This window comes from Branchiostoma floridae, chromosome 10 (assembly GCF_000003815.2).
Source record: "Branchiostoma floridae strain S238N-H82 chromosome 10, Bfl_VNyyK, whole genome shotgun sequence".
Taxonomy (NCBI): Eukaryota; Metazoa; Chordata; class Leptocardii; order Amphioxiformes; family Branchiostomatidae; genus Branchiostoma; species Branchiostoma floridae.
In genome coordinates, this window is record NC_049988.1 from 14,064,400 (window position 1) to 14,076,497 (window position 12,098).

General features: G+C 40.3%; 2 protein-coding genes across 5 annotated transcripts in view; one reads left to right on the top strand and one right to left on the bottom strand.

Moving 5' to 3' along the window:
• The first annotated feature begins 5,159 nt into the window (after nt 1–5,159).
• On the top strand, nt 5,160–9,113 carry LOC118424128 (glyoxal reductase-like). The gene is made up of 4 exons (XM_035832623.1): nt 5,160–5,305; nt 5,681–6,205; nt 6,684–6,842; nt 7,429–9,113. The coding sequence occupies exons 2-4, from the start codon at nt 5,687–5,689 to the stop codon at nt 7,606–7,608; spliced, it is 858 nt and encodes a 285-aa protein (XP_035688516.1). The 5' UTR covers nt 5,160–5,305; nt 5,681–5,686; the 3' UTR covers nt 7,609–9,113.
• Nucleotides 9,114–11,485: 2,372 nt separating this feature from the next.
• Nucleotides 11,486–12,098, bottom strand: part of LOC118424626 (integrin alpha-6-like) — a 48,309-nt gene continuing 47,696 nt past the window's right edge. For 3 of the 4 annotated variants that reach the window (XM_035833272.1, XM_035833269.1, XM_035833273.1), the window contains one exon: nt 11,546–11,683. Coding sequence is in view for 1 of the 4 variants with exons in the window: in XM_035833271.1 (XP_035689164.1) it covers nt 11,582–11,683 (102 nt within the window). In the remaining 3 variants the exon portion in view is untranslated. Of the gene's footprint in view, nt 11,684–12,098 lie in introns of all 4 variants that reach the window. The other variant, XM_035833271.1, reaches the window with a different exon arrangement.

The window sequence follows — 12,098 nt, forward strand, 5'->3', positions numbered from 1 at the left end:
GGGTTTCTCCTAGTTTCTCCGGGTTTCTCCTCGTTTCTCCTGTATTCTCCTGGATTCTCCTAGATTCTCCGGGTTTCTCCTGGATTCTCCTCGTTTCTCCTGGTTTCTCCTAGTTTTTCCTGGATTCTCCTGGATTCTCCTGGATTCTCCAGGTTTCTCCTAGTTTCTCCGGGTTTCTCCTGGATTCTCCTGGATTCTCCTAGATTCTCCTGCTTTCTCCCAGTTTCTCCTGGCTTCTCCTAGATTCTCCGGGTTTCTCCTGGTTTCTCCTAGTTTCTCCGGGTTTCTCCTCGTTTCTCCTGTATTCTCCTGTATTCTCCTAGATTCTCCGGGTTTCTCCTCGATTCTCCTCCCTCTCCTGGTTTCTCCTAGTTTCTCCTGGTTTCTCCTAGTTTCTCCGGGTTTCTCCTGGATTCTCCTGGATTCTCCTGGTTTCTCCCAGTTTCTCCTGTATTCTCCTAGATTCTCCGGGTTTCTCCTGGTTTCTCCTAGTTTCTCCTGTATTCTCCTGGTTTCTCCTAGTTTCTCCGGGTTTCTCCTGTATTCTCCTAGATTCTCCGGGTTTCTCCTGGATTCTCCTCGTTTCTCCCGGTTTCTCCTAGTTACTCCTGGATTCTGCTGGATTCTCCTAGATTCTCCGGGTTTCTCCTGGATTCTCCTAGTTTCTCCTAGATTCTCCTGTATTCTCCTGTATTCTCCTAGATTCTCCGGGTTTCTCCAGGTTTCTCCTAGTTTCTCCGGGATTCTCCTGGATTCTCCTAGATTCTCCTGGTTTCTCCTAGTTTCTCCCAGTTTCTCCTGTATTCTCCTAGATTCTCCGGGTTTCTCCTGGTTTCTCCTAGTTTCTCCTGTATTCTCCAGGTTTCTCCTCGATTCTCCTCGTTCTCCTGGTTTCTCCTAGTTTCTCCTGGTTTCTCCTAGTTTCTCCGGGTTTCTCCTGGATTCTCCTGGATTCTCCTGGTTTCTCCCAGTTTCTCCTGTATTCTCCTAGATTCTCCGGTTTTCTCCTGGTTTCTCCTAGTTTCTCCTGTATTCTCCAGGTTTCTCCTAGTTTCCCCGGGTTTCTCCTCGTTTCTCCTTTATTCTCCTGGATTCTCCTAGATTCTCCGGGTTTCTCCTGGTTTCTCCTAGTTTCTCCTCGTTTCTCCTGGTTTCTCCTAGTTTTTCCTGTATTTTCCTAGATTCTCCGGGTTTCTCCTGGTTTCTCCTAGTTTCTCCTAGTTTTTCCTGGATTCTCCTGGATTCTCCTAGATTCTCCTGGTTTCTCCTAGTTTCTCCTGTATTCTCCAGGTTTCTCCTAGTTTCTCCTGGTTTCTCCTGGTTTCTCCTGTATTCTCCTGGATTCTCCTAGATTCTCCTGGTTTCTCCCAGTTTCTCCTGTATTCTCCTAGATTCTCCTGGTTTCTCCTGGTTTCTCCTAGTTTCTCCTGTATTCTCCAGGTTTCTCCTAGTTTCTCCGGGTTTCTCCTAATTTCTCCTGTATTCTCCTGTAATCTCCTAGATTCTCCTGGATTCTCCTGGTTTCTCCTGGTTTCTCCTAGTTTCTCCTGTATTCTCCAGGTTTCTCCTAGTTTCTCCGGGTTTCTCCTGGTTTCTCCTGTATTCTCCTGGATTCTCCTAGATTCTCCTGGTTTCTCCCAGTTTCTCCTGTATTCTCCTAGTTTTTCCTGGATTCTCCTGGATTCTCTTAGATTCTCCGGGTTTCTCCTAGTTTCTCCGGGTTTCTCCTAGTTTCTCCTGTATTCTCCTGGATTCTCCAGGTTTCTCCTAGTTTCTCCGGGTTTCTCCCAGTTTCTCCTGTATTCTCCTAGATTCTCCGGGTTTCTCCTGGTTTCTCCTAGTTTCTCCTGTATTCTCCTGGTTTCTCCTAGTTTCTCCGGGTTTCTCCTGTATTCTCCTAGATTCTCCGGGTTTCTCCTGGATTCTCCTCGTTTCTCCCGGTTTCTCCTAGTTATTCCTGGATTCTGCTGGATTTTCCTAGATTCTCCGGGTTTCTCCTGGATTCTCCTAGTTTCTCCTAGTTTTTCTTGTATTCTCCTGTATTCTCCTAGATTCTCCGGGTTTCTCCAGGTTTCTCCTAGTTTCTCCGGGTTTCTCTTGGATTCTCCTAGATTCTCCTGGTTTCTCCTAGTTTCTCCCAGTTTCTCCTGTATTCTCCTAGATTCTCCGGGTTTCTCCTGGTTTCTCCTAGTTTCTCCTGGATTCTCCAGGTTTCTCCTAGATTCTCCGGGTTTCTCCTCGATTCTCCTGGATTCTCCTGGATTCTCCTAGATTCTCCGGGTTTCTCCTGGATTCTCCTCGATTCTCCTGGATTCTCCTAGATTCTCCTGGATTCTCCTGGATTCTCCTAGATTCTCCGGGATTCTCCTAGATTCTCCGGGATTCTCCTAGATTCTCCTGGATTCTCCTGGATTCTCCAGGATTCTCCTAGTTTCTCCGGGATTCTCCTGGATTCTCCTGGATTCTCCTAGATTCTCCTGCTTTCTCCTGGTTTCTCCTAGATTCTCCTGTATTCTCCTAGATTCTCCGGGTTTCTCCTGGTTTCTCCTGTATTCTCCTGGTTTCTCCTAGTTTCTCCTAGTTTCTCCGGGATTCTCCTGTATTCTCCTGTATTCTCCTAGATTCTCCGGGTTTCTCCTGGATTCTCCTCGATTCTCCCGGTTTCTCCTAGTTATTCCTGGATTCTGCTGGATTCTCCTAGATTCTCCGGGTTTCTCCTGGATTCTCCTAGTTTCTCCTAGTTTTTCCTAGTATTCTCCTGTATTCTCCTAGATTCACCGGGATTCTCCAGGTTTCTCCTAGTTTCTCCGGGTTTCTCCTGGATTCTCCTGGATTCTCCTAGATTCTCCTGCTTTTTCCCAGTTTCTTCGGGTTTCTCCTCGTTTCTCCTGGATTCTCCTAGATTCTCCTGGTTTCTACTGGTTTCTCCTAGTTTCTCCTGTATTCTCCTGGATTCTCCTAGATTCTCCGGGTTTCTCCTGGTTTCTCCTAGTTTCTCCTGTATTCTGCCGGATTCTCCTGGTTTCTCCTGTATTCTCTTAGATTCTCCTGGTTTGTCCAGGTTTCTCCGGGATTCTATTGGTCTTCTTGATGCATTCATAGTTATTTGCATGCATCTCTTTAATATTCTCGGGACAAGTTAGTACTCATTTACATGCTCGGGACAACTTAAATGATCCCTTTACCCGCATTTGTCTCGTCACGAAAATGCAAATGAGCAAACGCCCGATTTCACGACCACGAAATTGGAATATGACCTGACGTTGCGACGTTGCACGTGAGTTGCCCAATCCCGGCACGCGAGGAAGTCCGGGACAGCGATCGTGCCCCACGACGTATGTCTATGATTCTCAAACTGACAACATACAATTGACGAATCGCTGGGAAAAATGATGCCCCACGACGTATGTCTATAATTCTCAAACTGACAACATACAATTGACGAATTGCTGGGAAAAATGATGCCCCACGACGTATGTCTATGATTCTCAAACTGACAACATACAATTGACGAATCGCTGGGAAAAATGATGCCCCACGACGTATGTCTATGATTCTCAAACTGACTACATACAATTGACGAATTGCTGGGAAAAATGATGCCCCACGACGTATGTCTATGATTCTCAAACTGACAACATACAATTGACGAATTGCTGGGAAAAATGATGCCCCACGACGTATGTCTATGATTCTCAAACTGACAACATACAATTGACGAATCGCTGGGAAAAATGATGCCCCACGACGTATGTCTATGATTCTCAAACTGACAACATACATCAGTTCTGTCATATCTGATTTCACATCTGACAGTGCTACCGTAATGATGTGAATATGTGACATATGACAATGCGAAGAACTTCTGTCATCTGCCCTACTATGATGACCTAAAATATTACACCAAGTCAGGTTTTTAATCTAACATCTGACATTGGTCCTTACACCAAGTCAGGTTTTTAATCTAACATCTGACATTGGTCCTTGCGCCATGTCAGATTTTTAAATCAGATTTTAGATTGAAATAATCTGACTGTATGAAGACGAATGTTTGATGTTTGATTAAAAAATCTGACAGTGCTACAAAAAGTGTCAGATGTTAGACTAGAAATCTTACATTGGGAGGATGATTGTCAGATGTCAGACAGGAAATCTGACAATAATATGAAAAATGTCAGGTGTTAGATTAAAAATCTGACATGGCGTAAGGACAAATGTCAGATGTTAGATTGAAAACCTGACATGGTGTAAGGGCCAATGTCAGATCTTAGATAAAAAAACTGACACCGGTTGTAAGGACCATTGTCAGATGTTACTAGATTTAAAATCATAGTAGGGCAGATGACAAAATTAGTTCTTCGCATTGTCATATGTCACATATTCACATCATTACGGTAGCACTGTCAGATGCGTCAATTGTATGTTGTCAGTTTGAGAATCATGGACATACGTCGTGGGGCATCATTTTTCCCAGCGATTCGTCAATTATTGTATGTTGTCAGTTTGAGAATCATAGACATAACGTTTATACGTCGTGGGGCATCATTTTTCCCAGCGATTCGTCAATTGTATGTTGTCAGTTTGAGAATCATAGACATGCGTCGTGGGGCATCATTTTTCCCAGCGATTCGTCAATTATTGTATGTTGTCAGTTTGAGAATCATAGACATAACGTTTATACGTCGTGGGGCATCATTTTTCCCAGCGATTCGTCAATTGTATGTTGTCAGTTTGAGAATCATAGACATACGTCGTGGGGCACGATCGCTGTCCTGGGCTTCCTCGCGTGCCGGGATTGGGCAACTCACGTGCAACGTCGCAACGTCAGGTCATATTCCAATTTCGTGGTCGTGAAATCGGGCGTTTGCTCATTTGCATTTTCGTGACGAGACAAATGCGACCGTAACCGCCGGGGGTTAGCCACGCCCACTCAGTTTGGAATGTACCACAAGTGGGAAGGGGCTGTCGAGTGACGTATTAAATACATCGCAAAGTTTAACTGGTATATCAAAACAAATTAATTACTATTTCACATGTTTAATATATCATTCAAGAATATAAAAAGCGTTAAAAAGAAGCCATAATTTGAGATACGTGAAAATATTTTATTTCCTCACCCTAAAATATAATAGGATAGTTGCGTGACCTTTGACCAAAAATTGACTTCCTGTCCGCGGGAAAAGATTACAGAGTGTAATACGTAACGTTATGGTTATGACCAAGCTGCAGATATCTTTGTAACATCGTAACTTCTGTTGAGTCTATCTGGTGTTTTATTAAGCCATGCCCTGCATGTGCGTGAAAGGTAATTCGATCGGATCATATCCCCCTCCCATACCGTTTGTATGTTAGAAGATTAGATTAGAAGCTTGACAGTCACTAAGTTAGCAAATTTTGATATCAAGAATAATTTTATGTATATAACCGTTAATGATTAACATACCTGTCATTAATGTTTTGATTCTTGTACTAAATAAGTATGCAAAAATTATTATGTTGTTGTTTATTATTATCCAATATCCTAGATTCCTAGTAATGTCAATGATTCAAAAATGAATCAGGAAAACACAGTTACGTCTTTTGAAGTTGGAGATCTTCAGAATCCGAGGACGTAACAACACTACTTTAGTATGATTTTGAAAATGAATACTTAAGTTAATTGTGACATCTTTTTAAACAGGACCCAATGGAAACAGTCAAGTTGAACACGGGCAGTGACATGCCTATTGTAGGTCTCGGCACTTTCAAGTTACGCGGGCAAGAACTTGTGGTACAAACTGTTGAAACAGCGCTGAAACTTGGGTACCGTTCGATCGACACAGCTGCTGTGTACCGTAATGAGGCAGACATCGCCATCGCTCTGAAACAGTTCTGTCCAAAATACGGCATAGAGCGAAACAAACTTTTTATCACAAGCAAACTGGCTCCAAAAGACCAGGGTTATGCGGAAGCCAAGTCAGCAGTTTTGAAGTCCTTAGAAGCCTTTGGGTTGGAGTATCTGGACTTGTACCTGGTCCACTGGCCAGGCAAGCAGGGCATGCTCAGGGAGGATGAGAGAAACAGGCAGTACAGGAAGGACACCTGGAGGGCGCTAGAGGAACTGCACCTAGAAGGGCAGTTGAGAGCCATTGGAGTTTCCAACTACACAGTCCGACATATGAAGGAATTGCTGGAACATTGTCAGGTCAAGCCAGCTGTGTTACAGGTATGGAACACAGAGTTAGATCTTTAGTTTTGAAAAAGGAACTATAGTTATAGCTATAGCTTTAGTGTGCAAGTTTAACTATGATTTTAGAATTGCCAACATGCTCTTTCATGGGTCCAACAGCATATGTGCAGGTCAAGGGTGAAGACCCAACTCATAAACAGTTTTTGTCTTGTCCATGCCTTATAGATGTCCAGATATGCATTGATTGGTTCATATAAAAATGTCCAGACATGTTTTAAGTCCTGGGCCTTCACCTTGAACCTGCACATGTACAATTAAATCTGTGAAAGGGATTACATTTTGGCTTTGAAAGGGGTTGAGTCCCTCCTCTTTTCCCTAAGATTTCTGACTTAAACATAAGATGTTAAATATGTGAACTGTTTAATGATTCCTGCCTTTATTTTACTCTTGGTAAATTGCATTTACTGTTTATACAATTTTCGCTCCATTAAATCAAAGCCATTCCCTTTTTCAGATTGAACACCACCCAGAACTGCAACAGACTGAACTGATATCCCTCTGTAGAGAGCATGGCATTCACTTCCAGGCCTACTCCTCACTGGGCACCGGTAAACTGGTGTCTCATTCTGCTGTCGTGGAAACAGCCACAAAATACAACAGAACTCCAGGACAGGTAATGTAATACAACTTTCTGGAATCGAATATGGAATACATATGGCTATATCTCATACAAATTCCTCATTGCTCTCAGAAGAGCAAGTGCTCAATTTGTTCATTTCTTCAGACCCAAGTAGAGCAAAGTGGCACATACTTGTAGTGTAGCAAGCTTTTTCAGCAGGTTGTATTTTCAAAAGGGTTTGCTAGCTCTGCTCAAGGCACCTCTTTGATACTCTCCAAGCAGAGATTAGGCTCTGGCTGTATTTTTAGTGTTTTTTTTAGTCATTTTATCGGGCTTTCTATTTTTCTTTTTATTTTGCTGTGTCAAAACCTAACTGGCTGGCGTACTTCAAGAAAAATGACAAAATAGAAAGCCCGATAAAAACGACTAAAAAAAAAAGTTAAAAAAACAGCAGGATCCTAACCTCTGCTTGGAGAGTACCTCTTTGAACACAGGATCCCAATTCAGAATTGAACCAATGTCTCCCAGTTACCAACCAAAAGTGTTCAGATTGCAAGATGAGTAAACACACCAGCCATTTGCTAGGACAGACGTTTGGTTGGTGACAACTGACAAGTCAATCTTTGTCTTGCCCCAACAGATTCTGCTCAGATGGGCAGTCCAGAGAGGAGTCGGGATCATTCCCAAATCCACCAACCCTCAGCACCTTAAAGACAACATCCACATCTTTGACTTCACCTTGGAGGAAGGAGATATGGGAAGACTGGACAGTCTGGACTCAGGCATGCATTACTGCTGGGACCCAGAACATGTAGCATAGTTTTGTTTCGTTTTATTTGTTTTACCAGAGTACATCGCTCAGGCTTCAGCCTGTTTTTCAGGACTCCCTGGACACATATAGAAACAGACACCATACAATACTTGTGAACTACACAGTCACATAACTTAACTTAGAAATAAGATAACAGTAAAAGTCCTGCCAACAGTATTACCGCATCAGTCCGTTTTTAAAAGTTGCTTGTGTTGTCTTTTGTCTCTGAACGGCAGAGAGTTTGTTCCACAACGTAGGGCGACCTTATCTTTTGACTCTCTCGAGTGGCATTTCATTGCTGCTATGTAAAATAAAGATGGATTTAAATTTGGATATTCGAATTACTGTCAATAAAGTGCCAGCCAGACTCAGTAGTCTCAAACTTTATCTTTTGATAACAAAAATGAAAAAAAAAATTGTTGTTGAGTGTTGGTGGGTCTTCAAAATTTAACAGTATGATACTTATAGATTGACTGCAATCTGATCTTGTCCATCTTGATATTATTTCACATATCAAAAGAAATTGCAGACAACCCTCTGAATATAATTTTCATATTCAGGTGTAAGATACTAATGAGGAAATCTTGAAACATTTCTATTGTCCACCAGTTTTAAACATCTCTTTCATAAGTCACATAGATACATGTACAAAATATCAAAGAAATGAAACAAGGACATCTTGACTCCTGTTTGTACAAAATTGTTTTATTGTCCAAAGCTGGTGTACAAAATTCTACAGGTCAGCTGGACAAAGAGTTAATGTATCATACAAAGTTAATGAAAATAGCATCCTCTTCTTCCCCAGATGAACTGTGGGGGGCTGTCCCTCTGTGTTCCACCTTTCTCCATCTATACAACACTGAAAGTTTCATGTATCAAAAACAGCAGGTTTGACTCGAGTGTGGTACCCAAGAGGGTAGGCCAGCTACTCTGAAAACTCACTCTTTGTGTGAGTTATACACAGAATCTACAATTGTAAAGAAGCAATTTTGATCTAGTTCTGTGTAATTTTGTACATTTTTGTTGAAAGGCCTACAGAACCCAACACTTCCCATTAATTAAAGGGGTTGCGAGGAAGCACCATGTAAAATATTTGCTGTTTCTTTCAAGCATTTCTGGAGGACATTAGTCTGCTACATACAAAGGTCCAGTACAGCAGAAATAAGGCAACCCCAAGAAAGAATAGGAAGGGATGTTGGTTTCCCAGATCAGCCAAATCTTGGGGAAAAAGTGTCAATCTTTTGGCGGAAAAGGTGGTACACAGAGGGAATGGCACATTTTTTTGACATCTAGTAAAAAGCGTCCAGCTTAAATTACACTCATGCACAGTTTCACTCTACAAGAACAACCTTTAACATAAACAATAAAAATATATATGACATAACACAACATGCTTGTTCAATCAAACATGTAACATACGATTCGTAAACCTGAAATCTGTGCAACTAATTTACAATTCTTCCTTCTGTTTAATACAAGTTTGCATACATGAGCAATGCAGTTGACTTACTGGACCACAAGCTACACCAAACCTGAAACTTTCCTTTCCAAAAATTTGTGTCTAATTCAGAAAGGTATGCTCACAAATGTGAAAATATTGCAAAAGTTTGCAACACTAGATAAATATTTCAAATATCAAGGAAAGTTACAGAAGTTGTGTTTAAAAATGATAGACATAGACTAGAGCAAGGACTAGAGCTAGTAGAAAATGTCTGCTACGTTTCATGACCATATTTGGCTGAGCTAATCATCCCGCTAGCAGCATGTTGTCCAATCAGCATCAGGTATTACAAAGGAGGCAGACTGGTTCAAACTGATTTACTCTGGGTGACAATCCAGATAGATCAAATTACACTTCAAATATTTACTTAGATAAAGTAGGTTTCAACAGAAACCTCCTTGCTAAGATGTGATAAAAACACAACCGTTCACAAAACAACAGCTGGCCAGTCTACCTTCCATTGCCTCCATATCTCTTTTCTAAAGCACAAATATAAAGTACCCCTTTCCTCTATATCATTCTTATCCATACATAATTGATTATCAAATTTGGCAAGACAGTTACAAAATCAGATATCCCCCCTCAGGTGCATAGTAAGTTGGTACGGCCCAGTTTGAAGTACATGTACCACTGGAGTGATAGGGGTGGATCATTTCTTGTTTGAAATGAAAAATGTGCTACCCCTATTGCATTATCTCAATGGTACAGCCCATGTAACCCCTTTCCTACCAAACCAAAAGGGTGTGGTCAAGTACAGAGCCAAGAATGATTGACTGCTAAGTGGGACAACTGGTGCCTTCTTAGGCGCATATCATTCTCATTTTGTGAGAGCGCCTTGAAATTCAAAGTACTGCACATCATAAGTATAAACCCCAATATTCTATTTTACAAATATAAAACACTAAAATGTACATACAGCAAACATTCAACAATCAAGCAAGATAATAAACTGTGTGGTTTGATACACAAACATGAAGTTAGGCAAAAATTATAAATACGCTATTTTTTAAAGAACAGTGCCCTAAACTACAAACTACTCAAAATTCCAAAGAATACGACCATCTGTGTGAATATATAAAACACTTTAACAGTTTACATACTTACATATATCAATTTGGCACCTATGGTGTTGTAAATGCGATGTAGCCTACATGTATGATAGAGCATTCCATCCATTTGAAAGCTATTAAATATAAAATCATACACAGAAGTACATATTCCAGTTATCAGTCACAAAAGATTATTTTTGGCTATTCCTAGTGCTTAATCATGATTGTAACAACCTATAAACAAAGATCTTTGGGATAAATTCAGAATAAACACCCAACTGACATTCACTACAAAAATGTGAATCAGCTGTAAAAGTACCTCATTTGACTAGTTTTGACAATTTTGCTACTTTAAACAACACAACTGATAAGCATTACGTATTTCTTAAAATTATTTCAACACAGATATTATGATTTATTTGTAACATTGTGCAGTCTACAGTTACAGCATACCCTATCAGTGACAGTTCTTCATAGAGTCTGCTGCCTTCAGAGGATTGAATTTTCCCACTTGATTGTAATCAAGTCTTGAAGTGCAACTGCGGGCATTTCCTTGTCAAACTCTATGATCATGAGTATTAATTTTTATCAGGTTTTTAATGTAGAGTCCATTCCAAGACACCATGCGGATGTTTGTTGCCATTGTTTAGAATTGATTTTAAAGTTTTGTAATTATATGTCTAGGACATTTGATACTTCAGAAATATTTTTAACACTGTTTCAACTTTATAAATATTTCCCTGGTCCTGTAAAAGTTTGGAAATATTCATGGTGTGGAATTGGATACTTCTAATGGTTTCTAAATAATGATAACAGCATTCTACCATTATTTACCATTTTCTACCATTTTCTACCATTTTTTGTAAATGGTTCGGTGGGCTGGGAAGATAGCAATTCACACATCCTTGCAAAGTATGGTTGGGTGCCACGCAACAATGGCCCACCACAAAGGATCCACCAGTGCCCAGCAGTGAAATCTAAAAATATACTGATGCAACAATAGGGCTTACTTTTATGGGGGCAATAAACTAATTTTACCATTTGGCCAGGTTTACCATTTTTTGTAAATATTTGTAAATGTGAAATAATAACAGAGAGGTTTCACAATTATTCTAAATAAAGATATTTTTGTACATTTACTTTCAAAATGTTTCTAAAACATTCAAAGAAATTCAAATAAATGAGTATTTTCTTAGTCAATTTTTTGAAAATAATTCAATTATTGTGGCTCAGATATTCTTTTATTCAAAATAATTCAGACTAATTATAAATATCGCCTAAAATGCGGTGTCTGTATGCAAATAACTATAAGTTTTTCTCTTCCCAAGTTTTACCCGAAGATGACCCTTTGTTTTACAACTTTAAAAAGAAAACTCAATTCTTTGCACCTTTTTTCTCCATCTGAAAACAAAAATGACAAACTCCTGGGACTCTAGGCTTTGACTTGCTGTGGGACCTGGTCGTAGTATGCTGAGTGGGCCTTTCGTTTGACTGCTCTCTGTTCCTTGAGCTTTGTTCTCTGGAAGAATCCACACTGGAAAAAAAAAGCAAGGGAAACACACAGTAAGTTACAGAGTGAACACCATACACATGTACTCCTTTTCCACCTCAACAGTTGCAGCGTGGAGAAAAACGGACATTGGGTTAACCAATTGCAAGGATCTTTTTAAAAGCTCCTTGGGTTAACATGCTGTGTCAAGTAGACATGCAGAGGTGTTGTCAGCAACACTACAGATGAACAGGCTACTGTATGTGGAGTCACCTAGTCCTGAAGAAGCCATGCACTATAATGTTGGTTATAGGTTAGACATATATGTCTGTCAAGGGAGGCTAATGTGTGATGTCAAAAATCTCAACATGACTGAAACATACCTAAAACTGCAGAAACTAGTAAGATTGTGTCAGGGACATCTTGAAAAATTGAATTTTCAGATTGAAAATGGTATCAA